Source organism: Primulina eburnea, chromosome 10 (assembly GCF_022965805.1).
Source record: "Primulina eburnea isolate SZY01 chromosome 10, ASM2296580v1, whole genome shotgun sequence".
Classification (NCBI taxonomy): Eukaryota; Viridiplantae; Streptophyta; class Magnoliopsida; order Lamiales; family Gesneriaceae; genus Primulina; species Primulina eburnea.
Genome location: NC_133110.1, coordinates 6,736,104 through 6,756,894, shown reverse-complemented (window position 1 = coordinate 6,756,894; position 20,791 = coordinate 6,736,104). Strand labels below are relative to the sequence as shown.

The 20,791-nt window shown below is 37.3% G+C and overlaps 2 protein-coding genes across 2 annotated transcripts; one reads left to right on the top strand and one right to left on the bottom strand.

The window, feature by feature from the left end:
- The first annotated feature begins 388 nt into the window (after positions 1–388).
- On the top strand, positions 389–1,217 carry LOC140803628 (3'-5' exonuclease-like). The gene has a single exon (XM_073159535.1). The coding sequence runs from the start codon at positions 450–452 to the stop codon at positions 1,068–1,070; it is 621 nt and encodes a 206-aa protein (XP_073015636.1). The 5' UTR covers positions 389–449; the 3' UTR covers positions 1,071–1,217.
- A 6,948-nt stretch (positions 1,218–8,165) lies between these two features.
- LOC140803746 (uncharacterized) lies at positions 8,166–19,341 on the bottom strand. The gene is made up of 5 exons (XM_073159630.1): positions 19,123–19,341; positions 8,816–9,238; positions 8,594–8,737; positions 8,445–8,510; positions 8,166–8,351 (listed from the first exon to the last, which is right to left on the bottom strand). The coding sequence occupies exons 1-5, from the start codon at positions 19,294–19,296 to the stop codon at positions 8,166–8,168; spliced, it is 993 nt and encodes a 330-aa protein (XP_073015731.1). The 5' UTR covers positions 19,297–19,341.
- Positions 19,342–20,791: the final 1,450 nt, after the last annotated feature.

Here is a 20,791-nt window from a genome sequence, read left to right as displayed (position 1 = left end):
TACAGGAGGTTACTATGTAATAAATAAATGTTTGTGTTTGAATAAAAGAGATCTTTGCTCTTAGCCCCTCTCATGTATTATTTTCAAAATTTTATCTTTTATTGTACACTCTAAAGTAGGAAACGAATTAGAGTTGTGCCAAGTATTGCTGAAGGAATTTACGTCAGTAACCATCGGTTGCGATCGCGTGGTTGGACTGTGAGGAGCAGTCTGTAAAATACGGTGGATATAACCCGGTGATACTCCGGTCAAAAAAGTAAAAAATTTAGTTTATTTTACGGAAGCATGATGGGTCATTATTTAAAAAAAAAAATCATTTAATTTGAAATATGAAAAAGAGCATTATAGGGTTTGGGGAGTTGGAATAAAAAAATGGGTCAAACGGGGCTGAATGCCAAGTCTCCCACCCATAAAATAGAGTGTGGCGAAAAAGAGAAGGCCAGACGATAATGGCGATGAGCATAGTAGATCATCAATTACGCAGCAATACCCACAAAACTTACGACGTTCACTTCTTTGACGGTTCGATCCACACCACCGTCACCCACGACCCCGAAATCGTGTCCCAGTGGATCTCGGATCTAGAACCCGACCACCGCATCGTCGGACTAGACGTGGAGTGGCGACCCTGCTTCAAGCGCAACACGCAGAACCCAGCCGCCACCCTCCAGCTCTGCGTGGGCCGTCGTTGCCTGATCTTCCAACTAATTCACGCCCCGACCGTCCCATCCTCGCTGGTCGGTTTCCTCTCAAATCCCAACTATACTTTTGTGGGGGTGGGTATAAAATTTGATCTGACAAAGATTGAAAAAGATTACGGGTTCGGGATGGACGCAAAAATAGTGGATTTGAGGAGTTTGGCGGCGGAAGTATATGACAGGATGGAATTAAAGAATTCCGGGGTGAAGGCGTTGACGAAAGTGGTGCTGGAGAAGGAAGTGAAGAAGCCGAGGAGGGTGACGATGAGCAGATGGGATAAGCAGTGGCTGACGCCAGATCAAGTCCAGTATGCTTGTTTGGATGCATTTGTGTGCTATGAGATGGGCAGGATCCTGAATGCTTCTGGGTGAAAAAAGGTACAGAATCTGGCTTTGATTTCACTGTAATCGGATCATCTAATTCTTGGGTTTCATCTTCAGATATGTGAAGAATGTGAGTGGATGCATCTAGTTATGCATTTGAGACCTGAAAATTCTTATGAAAATGTCTTTTGGATTCTTGTTTTTTATGAAATTTAAGGATTAATTTTGTGAATCAAATCTTTATTTTATCAGATAGATTTTCTATCTAACCAAATCTATAAAAAAAAAAAATTATATCAAAATTTTTAATTTTCTTTTAAATACTTATAGTTTCACATTAAACCAACTCATGTATAATCTTCTACATTATTCATTTGATTTCAATGAATGAAAATTGTAGGTTTAAAATATCAAATTTAACCAATGAATCTTTATGTTTATATCTTGATGTAAACGAATTAAATAGAACTGAATATTAATAAAAAATTAATGCTCGAATTCGGTTTGATTTACGTATATCCGAGTTCTAACTCGATTCGAAGTTCGAATATTTTTTGTTTTTTTGTTCGAGTTCGACTAGAAATCTTCGAATCTATGCGCGATTATTCGAACTATTGTTAAAATCAAGGTTCAACAATGAAGATTAGAAAGTTCGAGATGTACGAAAGCTTGAATTGTGTATATATTTAATATATAATTATATTATATTTATAAAGTTGTTCGCGAACTGTTGAACAAAATAATTTTGATTCGAGTTCGTCTCGAAAAAAATTCAAACATGTTTGAGTTCGGTTTCCGTTTGATAAATTTGAATACAAATCAAATATTTATCGGAAAAATTTGCTAACTGACTTGATTTATCCAACAGTGTTTTAAATAACGTAGCAGATTAAGCATGGTTAAGTAAAGAAAAAGTTTTGATTTGGACAAAAAAGTGGGAAAATGGGTAATTTTTACCGATTAATTAAAGCTAAAAAAACGTATAAAAAGAAAACCAAAATTGATCGAAATTTTTCTAAATAAATTTTTAACTTGGTTTTTTTATCTATTTGCTCACACCGATCACGCCCTTCAGCAACGCGCTGTTGAGATTTATATACGCATATTATACCAGTCTCGTTCAAATTGTAGTACATTTTAATTATATTTTCAGGTATTTGTAATTTCCTAATGATTTGTATATAAACAATCATGTTGAGACGTTATTTCGTCAAGTTTTTTTTCTTTTAGTTTTGACGTTGTATTTGTTTATGGAGTAAGTTTTTTTTGAGACGGTCACATGAATTTTTTTCTGTGAAACGGGTCAACCTTATCGATATTCACAATAAAAAGTAATAATCTTAGCATAAAAAGTAATTTTTTTCATGAATGACCCAAATAAGATATCAGTCTCACAAAATACGACCCGTTAGACCTTCTCACATAAGTTTTTGTCAATATATAATGTCATATGAACACTTCTCGTGAAAAAATATTAAAATTGTCAAAAAAATTCATAAAATACATGTCTAAACTCGAAATTTATTGACAATAACATACCAAAAGCGCACATACACAAATATACAAGAAAAAAATATTATTTCCTCTCATTATTATTAAGGTTATACATATTATTTTTATTATACGAGATGAGGACGTCAGTTACATATAACTATTTTCTAGGCACTCTCGTGTGTCTACTTATTCCTAGCTTGTCTTCATTGATAATCTTACTCAGCCTTAGCGAAGGGTCCTCGACACTCCTACAGTCTTTGTCATAATCCAGTGATGTCGATACCAAGAAGTCAACCGCTCTATTTTGCTCTCTATATATGTTATACACCTGAACTTCCCATTTCTTCTCGAGTGACTTTTGACAACCATAGACTAAGTTGGACGATGGAAGCAAGAGGCGACTTCACCATTGCTCTTTATAATTTATCATTTTATCTCAAATTAAATCAAATAAATTATCAACCGAATCAAATATTATATTAAATTTTTTATTATATTAACGGTAATTTGTAGAAAAATGCATCTGTCTTTGATTTTGTTGTGATTCAGTACCCACTAGTTATTTCTTGTGTTTTAGTACCTGACCAAAATTCAGTTTTCTTTTTACTACATGGGTCACCTAATTTTACATATTTACCCTTTTCTAATGAATAAAAAATTGTAAGAATCCCTATTATTGATGTTCATCTTCTGCTCTCCTTCCCGCTTCCCACCCTCTTGTCTTCTGTGCGATCAACCAATTTATTTTCCTTTAATTTCCTACTAGCCATTATGTATGAAACCCTCTCCCATTCTCCATTGGCATATTTTACCGTTTTTCCGCTTGTCTAATTAACCCACTCTTCCCACAAACCCGTTGACTAAAATCGTGAATCTGCGCAACCGAGCGTAGAAATTTCCCAGCAAAGCCGATTCCCAACCAAGGCAAACCAGCTATCATTGCCCTCCTGTTGCTGCAAACATTTCCAAAACCAGAGTTTCGGGTGGAAGCAATTTTTGGGTTCAAGCAGCATCTGTGAGCAAGAGAAAATAGGCGTTCATTTTCGGATTTGCATGGAACTACCACCCTATAAAACTAATAAAGGGTGATTAAAGGGTACACATTTCAATTGTAGTTTATTTGTGATCATTTATGTGGGTGTAATTGTTTTTGTGCGTAAAAACTTTTACTTTTCTTCAATCGCATTTCGGATACACAAATGTGTTTATGACGTTGTATGTTCGTAATAGGATTGTCATTTGCGGAATGAACCATCGGCCCCCTAAAAGATAGCAGAATTGAAATATTTGAAGATGGCATGGAGCAAAGTTTAGGACTGCGATTTGCGGACAGAATCTTGAATTTAGGGCAGAGAATTTCGTCAGACAAACACCATTTGCACGAATAAGGTTGAACAAAATAATATGTTTGAATAAATCCAATTTAGGTTTTTTCTGTTAATTAATATTGGTGTCTTATCTTGAAATTGAATTTTATCCCAGTGTTGTGAAATTGAATTTTTTTTTTACTGAATACGGACATTAATTTTATCCCTGTATTTCTGAAATGAGTACCAAAAATTTTGGATGATTTTGCTGAAATATGATGTGAGTAGATAAATTTATGCTTCAATATTGTTTAAACACAAAGGCAATTTTGGTTAGGTTATGATTTTATTTTATATAATTCATTTATCCCCATTATTTGAGTTCTTATTTAAAGTAAGAAATTGTAGGACTGATTTTTTTTATGTCCATTTTATTTGACGCCTAAATCGGCATAATCAAATTTAATATTTTAGATATTCCACAATCGATATATTGATGGAAGTCGGTTCTGGGAGCACAATATTTTCGTTTCTTGGAAGTTGCCGCTATGTCAATGGTCTTTATTTGATTTCAATTCCTAATAGCACAACTCTGATAGAGATATTCGAGAGTTTAGGACGAATATGTGCGGCTATTAATTCAGAATTAACGATATTGCAATACATAGCACCCCATGAGCAGATTGCAGTAACCCTGAATGAAGATGATGATGTCCGAAATATGATAAACCTTCACAGTTGTTTGAAATTAAATATAATCAAATTGATAGCAGTTGATAAAGATTATCAAAGCCCGGTCAACATAAATGTTGCGAGGTAACTTCCTTATTTTTTTGTTTTCATTTTTTTATTGTTTGTTTGCAAATTTCAGAAATTGCAAAGTTGATAAATGAGTTATTGCTTTTTTTTTACTACTTTGCAATAATAGAGAATTATTTTCTATATTTTGTAGTTCAATTTAAATTAGGTAAAAGAATATTGATGTGTTTCCTCATGTATTTTATTGATTTGTATTAAAATGGTTAGGTTTGATTTTGGTGATGAAGTTTGTTCTGACGGAGTTGACGATCTTGACGTTGGCACTTTAACCAATTCTATTGATGCTTGGATTCATTGCATACGTGGGGTTGGGAAAAAATTTAAAGATGCAGCCGAATTCAGAATTTGTCTTAAAAATTATGTTATTGCCAGTAGAAGATCTTTTAGATACAAGAGAAATGAAAGTGGTAAGATCTTAGTTGTTTGCAGCAAAGACAATTGTCGGTGGAAAATTTATGTCTCCAAACATAAAGCGGACAATTCATTCGGCATAAGAAAGTGCAACCTAAGCCATAGTTGTGGGGATGACAATTTGCGGAGTAGAGGTCACCCTAAAGCTGATTCATCCTGGGTAGCTCATGTTGTGAAGGAGAAGTTAAGGGGAAAGCCATCATATCGCCCATCTACAATGCTGAAAGACATTGAAAGAGATTATGGAGTAGAACTTGAGTATCATAAAGTTTGGGCGGGTAAAGAGATGACAATGTATGATATTCACGGAACTGATAAGGGGTCGTATGATAAATTACGATGGTATTGTCATGCTGTTAAAGAAACAAATCCCGGGAGTTTTGTTGAATGTGAAATTGATTCGATGACAAACAAATTTAGACGTGTATTCATTTGTTTTCACGCATGTCTTGTTGGTTTTGTTATTGGTTGTCGGCCATTAATATTTTTGGATGAAACTGACATTAAGAATAAGTACAAAGGACGTTTATTAGGCGCTGTGGCGAAGGATGCGAATGATGATATTTTTACACTTGCGTATGCAGTTGTTGATGCAGAAAATGATTCTAATTGGGAATGGTTTTGCTACCAGTTAAAACATGTCTTGGCATCCCAATACGTAATGATATCCCGTAGCTACATTTTTTTCTCTGACCGACATCCTGGACTTATCAAAGCTATTCAGTCTGTGTTCCCTGGTAGTCACCATTCTTATTGTTTAAGACATATGGTCGATAACTTTGTCAAGCAGGTTTGACTTATTTTGATTTTTCAATATTTTAGCCATGTTTTTTTTAATTATTTTTCAGTTGGTTATTATCTTTAATGTTTTTAAATTTAAATTTTGTAGATATTGCGGAGGTATCCTCTCCATAACAAGAAACATTGGTTTTCTGTTTTGAAGAAAGCTGCGTACACCCCATCAAGACATGAGTTCTCGCAACATATCAAAAGCATAATCGATTCGATGCCGCTCGCCCAGGATTTTCTTGTGAATGTGTCCCCAGAAAATTGGGCCAATTCTATGTTTGTGGGTGAGCGATGGGGTGTCATTAATAATAATATTGTGGAAAGCTGGAACAACTGGGTAAAAACAGCGTGATATCTACCTATTGTGGGTATGATAGATACTATACGAATTCAAATAATGACCGTGATGCATAAAAGAAGAGAAAAAACATTGGAGATGACCGGAGAACTAAGTTTAAGAAAGGAGAAGGATGTGTCAATTGCATACAAACAATCTCGAACCTTAAAGGTGCACAAGTCATGTGGAGCTCTGTTTGAGGTGATAGATGGAGACAAAAGTTTTTCAGTGGATTTGAATGCATGTCGTTGTTCATGTCGATATTGGCAGATCTATAAGCTACCATGCAAGCATGCTTGCTCGTGCATAGAATCGAAGTCTCTGTCGGTTTATCAATTCTGTAATGGATATTTTAAGATCAACATGTACCGCCAAGCTTATAAAGAAATCATAAATCCAATTCCAACATATGACATGAGTGAGGGATATCTAAATGATGGACCTACAATTTATGCTCCTACAACCCGTAGCCAGCCAGGACGTAGAAGAACTAAACGGATACCTTCTCAAGTTGAACAACGTGTGACAACGTGTGGGAGATGTCATGGGCGAGGGCATAATAGACGAACTTGCAAAGAACCAGTTCCATAATTGGTTTGATTGACATAGACATTAATACTATATTGTTTACTTCAATTATCTTTATTTTATTTTAATGTTATTTATTTTTAAAATTCCAAATCGCTATCTTAATTATTTTAATTTATTGCATGCATGTAGTAGAGTAAGAAAGCTGCTGGGAAGGTTGTTCAAAAAAACTACAAGATGTGGTGGCATTTTGTGAATATATTTGTTTTTGTTCCTTGAATTAATCGACCTTTTGGAGCATTACGTTTATGATATCCATTTTTTGTTTGCTGTTTTGAGACGTTATTTGAATTTATTGCAGGCATGTAGTAGAGTAAGAAAGCTGCAGGTAAGGTTGTTCAAAAAAACTACAAGATGTGGTGGCATTTTGTGAATAGATTTGTTTTTATTCATTGAATTAATAGACCTTTTGGAGTATTACGTTTATGGTATCTATTTTTTGTTTGCTGTTTTTTCGTGATGGTAAGACGTTATTTGAATTTATTGCAGGCATGTAGTAGAGTAAGAAAGCTGCAGGTAAGGTTGTTCAAAAAAACTACAAGATGTGGTGTCATTTTGTGAATATATTTGTTTTTGTTACTTGAATTAATCGACCTTTTGGAGCATTACGTTTATGGTATCCATTTTTTTTTTTGTTTTGACGTGATGGTACCATAAATGTAATGCTCCAAAAGGTGCAGGAACAACACCAACTTACAAAAACCAACATTGTTATCCTCATCACTCATCATTCATCTCATGGACAAATCATTTTAAACCTTTGAACAAGCCTCGTTCATCAGACAAAATCGCCAAAGCAATCCGAGTTCTATACATTTCCATTGAAGTACTCTATTCTTCATTCCAAAATGTCGGGTTATCTCTAGCAAAACATTCACCCCATAGACAAACATAAACACCACAATTCAAATCATTTCCTTGTTGCCTACATTTTAACGCAATCACTTCACCTTTGCCAACATCACAATTTTTCACATTCCAAAGATATCCAGACATAAATTTGGCCTGAAAAAGCATTTCAATCAATGTTAGTTTTCCAACAAATCATAAAAGATGTGTGTTGTGCACTTTTGTTTAAAACAAAATTTTTTTTTGTAGCCAACTTACAATTTTCTTGGCTGCACCTATGTAAACTGGACCACTAAGAGAATCCTTAGTGTGAGATGCTTATCGCCTCGAGTATACCCGAGCAAGATCCAATGTGCTCTGTAACTAATCGGGAAAATTATGTGCTTACAGCGTTCTAGAACCTCGTTGTTTAGTTCAGACAGCTTGCTCAATGTACTCCCGTCCAACTGTGATGTAAATTCAGAAAAATATTTATCTTTGACCCTCTTCTGCTTCATTTTCTCGAGCATCCAAATCACGTTAATCTATGCAAATTTTAAAAAAATAATGTTAACTATCATCAACATGTGCATCTACATCTTGCTCGGTATGACCTTCATCATACATATGTGTCGCATCCTTGAAGACAAATTGGGTTGTATCATCTTCAACCACTTCATTTTTTTCCTTCAACACTTTAATCTCATTTTCAAGTCTTTTTATATGCTCCAACAATTCTGAATCATTGTATCGAGACTGAACATGAAAATATAAGTGCTATTTAAATATGAAAATTCATTAAATAGCATACTATTAAAATATTGACTATCATCAAATACTAATGTTTACCTCAAAAATCCTCTCTATATCATCAACGAGTTTTTTTTCATCCTCGAATGGTTTGATCGGCACTATCTAACAACAATAAATAAAAACTTGTAGTTATATTAATCCATGTACGCAAAACTATAGGATGATGTAGATTAAATTGCGCAAACCTTGTTCGATCTCACAGCCATTAAAGCAGCCTCTGCCCTTATAGGATTCACGGGAATCTTGCTCTCTACCCACTTGAATAAACGAGGAAAGCAATGTAAAACACGCGGTTCACCAAGCATAGGAACTCTTTCATACACCCAAGCCTATACAAATAAAATGAATAGCATTTACTACAACCAACAATAACATATATAAGCTTCAAAAATAAAAAAAGATAATACCATCAATCCAACTATGCAACCTCCCATATACTTTTTATCCTTTCTTTTCACTTTAGAGAATCCAAGATGGTCTGCAATTTCATCACGCAAAAACCTAAAGGCTGCGTCTCCCCAACCATATCCAAAAAAAGTTTCCAAATTGTCCAAGTATGGGAAAATAAACTTTGGTGTTCCAAAATTACTAATAGGAAATATAACACAATTAAAAAGCAGCAAAATAAAAAATCTGAAAAAATCATCAATCTCAAGATCATTCCCGGCCAACTCAAACAACTTCTCTGTTATGACATTTCTCTGCACACAGTGCACCCCCTTGAAATGACGCTCAAGGAAGTTTGAACTCAACTTTAAATCCAGGTTAACGGGTTGACCAACGCTCGCCAACCCTATAACGATAGACAATTCCCTCGAAGTGAATGGCACCTTTGTTAGAGTAGGTGCACGTCGAGCCAAGTGTTGGCCGACTGTTCACGATGAAACTCTTTGTATAAACGATCTTTATTTTAATAATATTTGAATTTATTAATTTGGCGCATCTTTATCTTTATACCCATGCTAGTTGCATAGATAAAGTCCTTGAATATACAAATAGTAGAAAGAATATGAGATGCTCATATGATGAGTATCATGAAACTCATATTTGTAATACTGTATATTCTAAACTGTTCCTAGTCGATTCAGCCGCCACTAAGAAGGATATAGGCCGCTCGAGTTAGAGACTAGTATCTGCGATGTGAGTACCATGTTTCATTGGTAGGGGACATTGTGATGTCCGAGCATGCAGATAAGTGCTCCTGGTAGAGTGCACCAAACAACCCTCTATAAAGGACTTTCCAAGTGGTTCTCACTTATCGAGTGGAAACGTCCTAGTTTATGGTTGTACACCATTAGTCCTTATGACCCGGGACAACATTGAGACTCTATGTGCTAGCGTTTCACTTTGACTTGTTTACCGACTCTTATGGGGTCATCAGGTGGCAAGGTTGGGTGTTACGGTGAAACATATAGGAGTCGATGCATTGTAGCCGGGGATTCACCGCTTACCTACGGGTATGGATATCCTATGTGTTTTTCATGTATGTGTGGGTTGAAATCTCTGATCAGAGTATGGTGGTAATTATGAAAGGGGTTTCATAGATTACACCATCGATGCAACCACAACATGACACATAGTATCGATTCATTGACAACTCTCGATAAACCAATAGTTGTCGAATCGGTCGGGATATATGAGTTGAAGGGACCGTACTGTACGCTAACCATAATTGAATGGTTCTTGCAGGCACTATCATGTGATACCTAGGGAATCACGTAAGCGATGCTGCTAGGCGTTTAACGTGATTGGTTGGGTGCTATCAGACTTGAGTTCTGACGTTCTTATTATAAAGGTGTTGATAAGTAAGAATGGAGCAATTGGGGTATGCTCGAATAAGGACATGTTTAGTCCGAATCACATTGAGATGTGAACCCACGGCTAGTTGTATCAATGAACCATTGAGGGCCACACAAGTACTTGCTTTGTAAATCCCGAAGAGAAGTAAAATAGTTCAATGTGTTGGACGGCTTGTAAATGTGTTTATAAGCGTAAAGAAAAATAGAAGTATGACTTCTAAGAGAGAAATATAAATTTTAATTTATGGAAGTATTCCTAAGATTAAAATTTGGCCAAGTAAATAATGTAGTTGAAAATTGTGATTTTCATAAACATTATTGAGGACTAAATTAAATTAATTCAAGTGTTGAATTAATTAAACACTAATGGACCTAGTAGAGTCTAAATAATTAAATTAATTCAAGTGTTGAATTAATTAAATAATATTGAGTCTTGTAGAGCTCAATTAAAATAATTATTTAACTAGTGGGACTTGAATAAATTCAAGTAGTATTTAATTAATCTCAAATGTGTTTGAGATAATTAAAATTTAGTCCATGGTTTTTAATGTGTTAAAAACCATATAATATATATGTGAGACATGCTAGGGTTTGCATGCTTGGGAGGTGAAGAGTCTTGGTTATTTTTTATTAAAAAATTAAAAAGGCATGCACCTTTTCTCCCAACTTTTCTCACACCCAAGACTAGACTTCACTCCTTCATTCTACACTTCACCTTGGCCGAAACTTGAAGAAAAATACTCTCAAAATTTTTCTCTCTTTTGTTCTTCAATTTGTTGGAGAACAAAATTTCTCTTTGAAAAATCCTCAAGTTTTTCTAGTGCAAAACTTGAGGGGATTTACCTTGTTAAGTGGTGGGCCTAATTCTTGAAGGGGAAGGAAGCTTGTAGACTTTTCTTGCCAAGAAGAGCTTAGTTGCTAGTCAACTAAGTTGGAGCCATCATCAACTTTTTAAGGTTGATAGGTAAATCACTTGAACATCCTATGTATGTGATTGTTTTGTAAATATTACACACTATACTAGGTGGCCGAAAATTTCATGCTAAATTTTAAATTTTTGACTTCCGTTGCGCTTCCGGCCACCGTAACCGGTCCGCTTTCAAATGGTATCCGAGCTATGGTTACGGTTTTTGTGTAATATTTGCATAATATTATGTTGAGATCGATTTCTAACCGCTTGAGAATTTTTGTGCATAAAAATTACAAGGGCCGAAATTTTACAACAAAAAAAAAAATGTTTCGGGCAGCTTGCTGCTGCCCGTGAAGTCTCGGGCTGCCCGAGAATTTCGGGCAGCATATGGGGCAGCCCGAAATTCCAGTTTTAAAATAAAAAAAAAAATTTGTTGCCGGAATCCGGCGACGGAGCTCCGGCGATGGCGATGACGGCTAGGGTTTCCAAAAGTGTTTTGGAGAATCTTAGTGTCATGGGCTTTGAGATGTTGGGCCATTGGATGGACAACATAATTTGTGAAATTTAAATGAGCCAAAATATTTTTGGTGAAAAATGGTTTTTGGGCCCTTAAGTTTAAATTTACAATTGTTGCACATATTTTCTCATAAAATAAATAATTGAAGTTGGACTTTAATTATTTATAGTAAATTATGATTTACAAGAAATTCGATTATAAATAAATTAATTTGAAAGTAGACAAAGGTGTTTGTATACTTTGTTAATTTAATTTATAATTGTGGCGGTTAGTGATTGGATCAAGATATATAATATTGGATCAATTAATTATAGTGATAATTAATTGATGGTGTATGATATGTGATATTATGCATGAAGGATGATCAAAAGCCCAAGTCTAATTTGCTAGGTGTATGCTAGGATATTTGTGTTGAATGATTGTAATAATTATCAATTTAAAGTGGGCTTGGTTTATGGCCCGTTCCCACCCCCATGAGATGTATCCCTATGTGCCATGGATATTTAATTGTAAATATTAGAATAGTGGAAAATCAAGATTGGAAGATGGTGGCCTTGGTGATTATGAAGATCGAAGACATGTAATATTGGATGCTAATGTAATAATTTAGTTGCATTGCATCCCTTGCATTTACCCTAGGATTGGACCTAGGCCCGTGTTTAGCTCACACGGGCCATTAGTATTGGGGCAATTGATCATCCTTGTACTGTTTTCTATTTATAATATATGCATGATATGTTATAAATAATGAGTATGTGCGTTATTATTATTATAATAACAAAGTTGCATGAATCCGGCAAACATACGATCAAACATGGCGAGCTTTTAAAATAAAATTAATGATGAGACCTTTCAAAATTAAAAAACCCTCATTTTGAATAAGATTCAAAATTAATAACAAGTCCGAAAAGGGGAATTATAAATTTGTTTATAATTTCCTTGTCTTCCATCGACAATGGATGCATGATGAACGCTACTCGTATCGGGGCTCGGCTCATATTATTGAGGGGGCCCTGGGTGCCGGAAAGCTGTGACATCCATTGACATAGTGATGTGAACTACGTGGAACTCCCATGATTTCGGCTCATATTATTGAGGGAACTCATGGCGACCGTCCATTAAGGTTCAATATCGATGGGTTAGGCTTGACACGTGAAGATGAACGACGTCATATTATTGGGTCCTAATCAAACGTGAGACAAAAGTTTACGTAGAGGGTTGCATGGCGATGCAATTGGGAACTACCTTTTAGGAATTGTGATGGCCGATATTATTCGGGATCACAATTCGCTGATTGGACCTTACGTACCTACTGAGGAAAGTGTTTCCCGTTTTCACTAGAGGGTAGTGAAAATGTCAAAACAGTGGGAGCGATAATTTATAAAGTAAAAGTCCAAACTTTATATCTTATTAAATATTTTAAAATAGTCATTAACATTTATCTGTTTTACTTTTCAGTACAAATCTGTGACAATGTCATCAATTCGCAACCCGTTTTCCGTAATTCTCGAAAAACACGTTCTAACCGGACCAAACTATATCACTTGGCTAAGAAATTTAAAGATTGTCTTAAACTCGGAGAAAATCGCATACACACTGACTGAGTCGCCCCCTGCTGAGGCTCCGACCAGCTGCACTCCTGAGGAATTGCAGACCTACAAGGATTGGTACGACCATGACTTGAAGGCGAGGTGTTATATGCAGGCTTCGATGAACGATGAGCTGCAAAGGCGATTCGAGGATGCTAAGAATCCTGCTGACATTCATATGCACCTCAAGGAGCTCTTCGGTGAGCAAACTCGGCTTTTGAGGCATGCCACAGTAAAGGAGCTCATCACTTTACGCATGCGAGATGGGACTTCGGTCCATGAGCATGGTCTAAAGTTGATTGGGCTCGTGGACAAGCTTGTTGGCATGGATTTGATCTTGCCATCGGAGTTGACCACGGATGTGCTGTTGCTGTCGCTGCCTAGCTCTTTCGATCCTTTTGTCGTGAACTTCAATATGAACAAGCTCGAAGCCAGCCTTGAAGAGTTGGTGAACATGCTTGTGACCTTTGAGTCCACAATCAAAAAGGAGAAGTCGGTTCTTTATGTGGGCTCTTCATCTGGCACGAAGACCGGTCCACCTGGGAAGGGAAAGAAGCGTTCTTTCAAGCGTCCCAAGAAGAGCGAGCCCTTGAAGAGGCAAACACCGAGTCCCGTTGTGGCAGCCGCGCCAACCAAGGCTGAGAAGACTGTTGACATCTGTCACCACTACAAGAAGCCTGGACATTGGAGGCGTAACTGCAGGGAATATCTTGCGCAGAAGGGTTCTGGCAAGGGTATGTTCTATATTGAAGTAAATATCTCGATTAATTCTACTTCTTGGGTATTAAATACCGGCTGTGGCTCACATCTCTGTAATGATTTGCAGGTGATGGGAAGAAGTAGGAGGCTCCGAGAGGGTGAGACCTTCCTGAGGATGGGCAATGGAGCAAGGGTTGCTGCCAAAGCCGTAGGAGATGTTTATTTAATATTGAACAATGATTTTAAGCTTGTTTTGAGAGATGTTTTGTATGTACCAGACTTGGTTAAAAACATTATTTCCATTTCTATGTTTGATATTGATGGATTTTCTTGTTTATTTGGCAAAGGTGTTTGCAATATTTACAAGAATGAATGTTTAGTTGGTACGGGTGAACTTGAAAACAATCTCTACACCTTAAAATTAAAAGATATTCCACTTAACAATGTCCAAACGATAACAACAACAAATAAGCGCAAACAAGATACTCTTAATTCGGCACAATTATGGCATGCTCGATTAGGTCATATTTCCCTAAAAAGGATGAACAAGCTAGTGGGAGTTGGCATGTTTGATATGTCCGATATTAATGCTCTCACGACTTGTGAATCTTGTCTAAAGGAAAGATGACCAAAATTCCCTTTAAGGGCCATGCGGAGCGAGCCAAAGGGTTATTGGATTTGATCCATACCGATGTGTGCGGTCCGCTTAGCATCACCACTAAGCATGGACATTCCTACTTCATCACCTTTACCGATGACTTTTCAAGGTATGGGTATGTGTATTTGATGAAATACAAGTCTGAATCCTTTGAAAGGTTCAAAGAATTCAGAAGTGAAGTAGAGAAGCAATTGGGACGAAGCATCAAGACACTTCGATCGGATCGAGGTGGTGAGTACTTGAGTGCCGAGTTCCAAGAGTATCTTAGGGAGAATGGGATTCTCTCGCAGTGGACTCCGTCCGCTACACCGCAGTTGAATGGTGTTTCGGAGCGTCGTAACCGGACTTTGATGGACATGGTTCGGTCTATGATGGGGTTCACGGAGTTGCCGCCATCCTTTTGGGGATATGCGCTTGAAACAGCGGCACTGTTGTTGAACAATGTCCATACAAAGGCAGTTGACAAGACTCCATATGAGATATGGATGGGTAAGCCTCCCAAGTATTCTTATCTTAGAATATGGGGGTGTCCTGCTTATGTGAAGCAGGCAGTGGGAGATAAATTGGATAGTCGATCCATTTTATGCTACTTTGTGGGATATCCAAGGAATTCAATTGGATATTATTTCTATCATCCCCAAGAAACAAAGGTGTTTGTTTCTAGGAATGCAACCTTTTTGGAAAAGGAATTTCTATTGGATAGAAAGGGCGAGATGATAGAACTCGAAGAGGTTCGAGAGACACCCACAGTTGTAGAACCCACACCCGAGAAGCCAAGTGAGGAGATACAAGCTCCTAGAAGAACCGAGAGAGTCTCGAGACCACCTATGAGGTATGGTCTGCTTCTTGAAGAGGGCCATGATGAGCCTAATCTTGGATGTGATCCAAGGACCTTCAAGGAAGCGTTATCGGATGCTGATTCATCCAAGTGGCTTGAAGCAATGGAATCTGAGATGAATTCCATGCATTCGAACCAAGTGTGGAATCTTGTGGATCCACCTGAGGGAACTGTTCCCATAGGGTGTAAATGGATTTACAAGAGGAAACTTGGGGCGGATGGGAAGGTATTGACCTTCAAGCCGCGATTGGTAGCAAAAGGGTATACTCAAAGGCAAGGTGTTGACTATGAGGAAACCTTTTCTCCAGTTGCGATGTTCAAGTCCATTAGGATATTGCTAGCCATAGCTGCATGGTATGAATATGAGATATGGCAGATGGATGTGAAGACAGCCTTCCTTAATGGGGATATTAAGGAAGAAATTTACATGTCTCAACCTGAAGGGTTTACATCTATCGGAAGTGAGCATATGGTATGCAAACTTCAAAGATCTATTTATGGTCTTAAGCAGGCATCAAGGAGCTGGAACCTCAGATTCGATAGTACAATCAAAGAGTTTGGTTTTACTAAGAATCCTGAGGAACCCTGTGTGTATAAGAAGGTCAGTGGGAGTGCTGTGACATTCCTTGTTCTTTATGTTGATGACATTCTACTCATTGGGAATGATGTAGGAATGTTGCAATCAACAAAGATATGGTTAGCAAGTAAGTTCTCAATGCAGGACTTGGGTGAAGCATCTTTTGTATTGGGAATACAGATCTATAGAGATAGATCAAGAAGATTGCTTGGTCTCACCCAGTCCACATACATTGATACCATCGTGAAGCGGTTCTCGATGGATGAGTCCAAGAGAGGACATCTACCAATGTGTCATGACGTGTCCCTATCCAAGTCTATGTCTCCCAAGACTGATGCAGAGATAGCGGCGATGACACGAATTCCGTATGCTTCGGCTATTGGTAGTATCATGTATGGGATGATATCTACACGTCCTGACGTGGCATTTGCACTAAGTGTAGTGAGTAGATATCAATCCAACCCTGGTGTTCCACACTGGAAAGCTGTGAAAGACATCCTCAAGTATTTGAGAAGGACCAATAAGTTGTTCTTGGTCTATGGGGGTGGAGAACTGAAATTGGAAGGCTATACCGACTCTAGCTTCCAAAGCGATGCTGATGACTCGAAGTCAACCTCCGGATTCATATTCATGCTCAATGGTGGTGCTGTCTCTTGGAAGAGTTCCAAGCAAGACAGTACTGCGGATTCCACCACTGAGGCAGAATACATTGCTGCATCGGCTGCAGCAAAGGAGGCTGTTTGGATTAGGAATTTCGTCCAAGAGTTGGGCGTCATTCCAAATGGAGTTGCTCCTATCCCGGTGATGTGCGACAACACGGGAGCCATAGCTCAGGCGAAGGAGCCAAGGTCTCATCAGAAGTCCAAACACGTATTGAGAAAGTACCACATCCTCAGAGAGATCGTGGAAAGAGGAGATGTCGTGATTGACAAAGTCGGCTCCGCAGATAATGTTGCTGATCCACTAACTAAGCCTTTACCAGGACCATCATTCGAGAAGCATCGCGAATCAATGGGTCTAAAGTATATGGGTAGTTGGCTCTAGTGCAAGTGGGAGATTTTTAGAGTAGGTGCACGTCGAGCCAAGTGTTGGCCGACTGTTCACGATGAAACTCTTTGTATAAACGATATTTATTTTAATAATATTTGAATTTATTAATTTGGCGCATCTTTATCTTTATACACATGCTAGTTGCATAGATAAAGTCCTTGAATATACAAATAGTAGAAAGAATATGAGATGCTCATATGATGAGTATCATGAAACTCATATTTGTAATACTGTATATTCTAAACTGTTCCTAGTCGATTCAGCCGCCACTAAGAAGGATATAGGCCGCTCGAGTTAGAGACTAGTATTTGCGATGTGAGTACCATGTTTCATTGGTAGGGGACATTGTGATGTCCGAGCATGCAGATAAGTGCTCCTGGTAGAGTGCACCGAACAACCCTCTATAAAGGACTTTCCAAGTGGTTCTCACTTATCGAGTGGAAACGTCCTAGTTTATGGTTGTACACCATTAGTCCTTATGACCCGGGACAACATTGAGACTCTATGTGCTAGCGTTTCACTTTGACTTGTTTACCGACTCTTATGGGGTCATCAGGTGGCAAGGTTGGGTGTTACGGCGAAACATATAGGAGTCGATGCATTGTAGCCGGGGATTCACCGCTTACCTACGGGTATGGATATCCTATGTGTTTTTCATGTATGTGTGGGTTGAAATCTCTGATCAGAGTATGGTGGTAATTATGAAAGGGGTTTCATAGATTACACCATCGATGCAACCACAACATGACACATAATATCGATTCATTGACAACTCTCGATAAACCAATAGTTGTCGAATCGGTCGGGATATATGAGTTGAAGGGACCGTATTGTACGCTAACCATAATTGAATGGTTCTTGCAGGCACTATCATGTGATACCTAGGGAATCACGTAAGCGATGCTGCTAGGCGTTTAACGTGATTGGTTGGGTGCTATCAGACTTGAGTTCTGACGTTCTTATTATAAAGGTGTTGATAAGTAAGAATGGAGCAATTGGGGTATGCTCGAATAAGGACATGTTTAGTCCGAATCACATTGAGATGTGAACCCACGGCTAGTTGTATCAATGAACCATTGAGGGCCACACAAGTACTTGCTTTGTAAATCCCGAAGAGAAGTAAAATAGTTCAATGTGTTGGACGGCTTGTAAATGTGTTTATAAGCGTAAAGAAAAATAGAAGTATGACTTCTAAGAGAGAAATATAAATTTTAATTTATGGAAGTATTTCTAAGATTAAAATTTGGCCAAGTAAATAATGTAGTTGAAAATTGTGATTTTCATAAACATTATTGAGGACTAAATTAAATTAATTCAAGTGTTGAATTAATTAAACACTAGTGGACCTAGTAGAGTCTAAATAATTAAATTAATTCAAGTGTTGAATTAATTAAATAATATTGAGTCTTGTAGAGCTCAATTAAAATAATTATTTAACTAGTAGGACTTGAATAAATTCAAGTAGTATTTAATTAATCTCAAATGTGTTTGAGATAATTAAAATTTAGTCCATGGTTTTTAATGTGTTAAAAACCATATAATATATATGTGAGACATGCTAGGGTTTGCATGCTTGGGAGGTGAAGAGTCTTGGTTATTTTTATTAAAAAATTCAAAAGGCATGCACCTTTTCTCCCAACTTTTCCCACACCCAAGACTAGACTTCACTCCCTCATTCTACACTTCACCTTGGCCGAAACTTGAAGAAAAATACTCTCAAAATTTTTCTCTCTTTTGTTCTTCAATTTGTTGGAGAACAAAATTTCTCTTTGAAAAATCCACAAGTTTTTCTAGTGCAAAACTTGAGGGGATTTACCTTGTTAAGTGGTGGGCCTAATTCTTGAAGGGGAAGGAAGCTTGTAGACTTGTCTTGCCAAGAAGAGCTTAGTTGCTAGTCAACTAAGTTGGAGCCATCATCAACTTTTTAAGGTTGATAGGTAAATCACTTGAACATCCTATGTATGTGATTGTTTTGTAAATATTACACACTATACTAGGTGGCCGAAAATTTCATGCTAAATTTTAAATTTTTGACTTCCGTTGCGCTTCCGGCCACCGTAACCGGTCCGCTTTCAACCTTGATATTGCTTCCAAAACAAAAGCTGCATGTCTCTACTTCAAAGCGTTTAAGCATTGAGTAGACTCTTGATGTGCTTATAGAAAGCTTTTCGATCTTCAACCAAGGTGCCACAGGTGAAGCTTCTATCCTCTTCAATTGTAACTCACTCAATCTAGGAACCAATTGCTCCATCACGGCTAAAAACTTTGTTGGCGAACACCTTGAGTAACCCTATTTAACAGAAGGACCAATATTTGCATCATTATCAGCAGTCTTTGATTTACTCCTCTTTTTAGTCATCTTCATTCTAATCCACATTAAAAAAAAATTACACATGAATAATAACTCAATAAATTTCACAGTAAATTGCCACGAATAATTCAAGAAATTAGACAAACAAGTTGCTACAAACATGAACAACCAATCTCAAATAAATATCTCACGACAGTACATAATTATCTTAAATGTCGAAACATTGATAATGATCTTACATGCGGAAACTAATATCAAATAACAATCAATTCATGTCAAACCAAATCAAACACATTCTATCAAAATAAACTATAACAAACTCATTTTCACAAGCCGAAATAATCTCACATAATTAGCATTCCAACCATATTCTCTACACTAACACATTCAACCAAATTCGTGCAAATGGAGTTTCACTGACCAACTCTCTGCCTTAAATTCAAGCTTCTTTCCACTGTCTTTTACGGGGCCGATGGTTCTTTCAGCAAATTTCAATCCTATTACGAACATACGTCATAAATCCATTTGTGTATCCAAAATTAGATTGAAGAAAAGATTTTGATTTTACGCAAAAAAATAAAACAATACAACTACAAATTTTATCACAAATAAACAACAATTGAAATGTGTACCCTTCAATTATCCTTTATTTGTTTTAAGGGTTGTAGTTCCCCGAAAATCTGAAATTGAAGCGCCTCTTTTTTCCTTCTCACCTAAGCTGCTTTGACCCAGAAATTGCTTCCACCCACAAAATCTGGTTTTTGCAACGGTTACGGAAATAGGACAGCAATGGATGCTACAACGTCTCGTCTTCGCTGGTACAAACTCGGATTTGCTGGGAATTTTCTAGGCTTCGTTACGCAGAGGTAGGGATTTGAGCGACGGTTTGTGGCCAGATTCACTTACATTCAACAGTGGAAACGATGGTAAATTGTGCAAACAAAGGAGAATGAAGGAAAATGGCCAGTACGAAAATGGCGACTAAGAAAATGAAGGAAAGCCCAACAAATTCTCGCACAGATGATAAGAGTAGAAGCGGGAAGAAGAGTAGCCGATTAGAAAGACCACAGTGTTAAATGTCCCACATCGGTTAGATAAATAACCTTTGAGTGGCATATATTGGCTTGGACAATCCTCCCCCCTAGAGCTAGCTTTTGAGGTTGAGTTAGATCCAAGTTCCAATCTTAACATGGTATCAGAGCCCGGGTTTCACCGTTATGTGTTGGACTGCCTATAATTAGGCCACCCGTTCTGCCCATAATTGGGTCATTTGTAAACTCCACGCTCCAGATGTTCATTCCTGGGCGTGAGAGAGGTGTGTTAATTGTCCCACATCGGTTGGATAAATAACCTTTGAGTGACATATATTTGCTTGGACAATCCTCCCCTTTGAGCTAGCTTTTGGGGTTGAGTTAGGTCCAAGTTCCAATCTTAA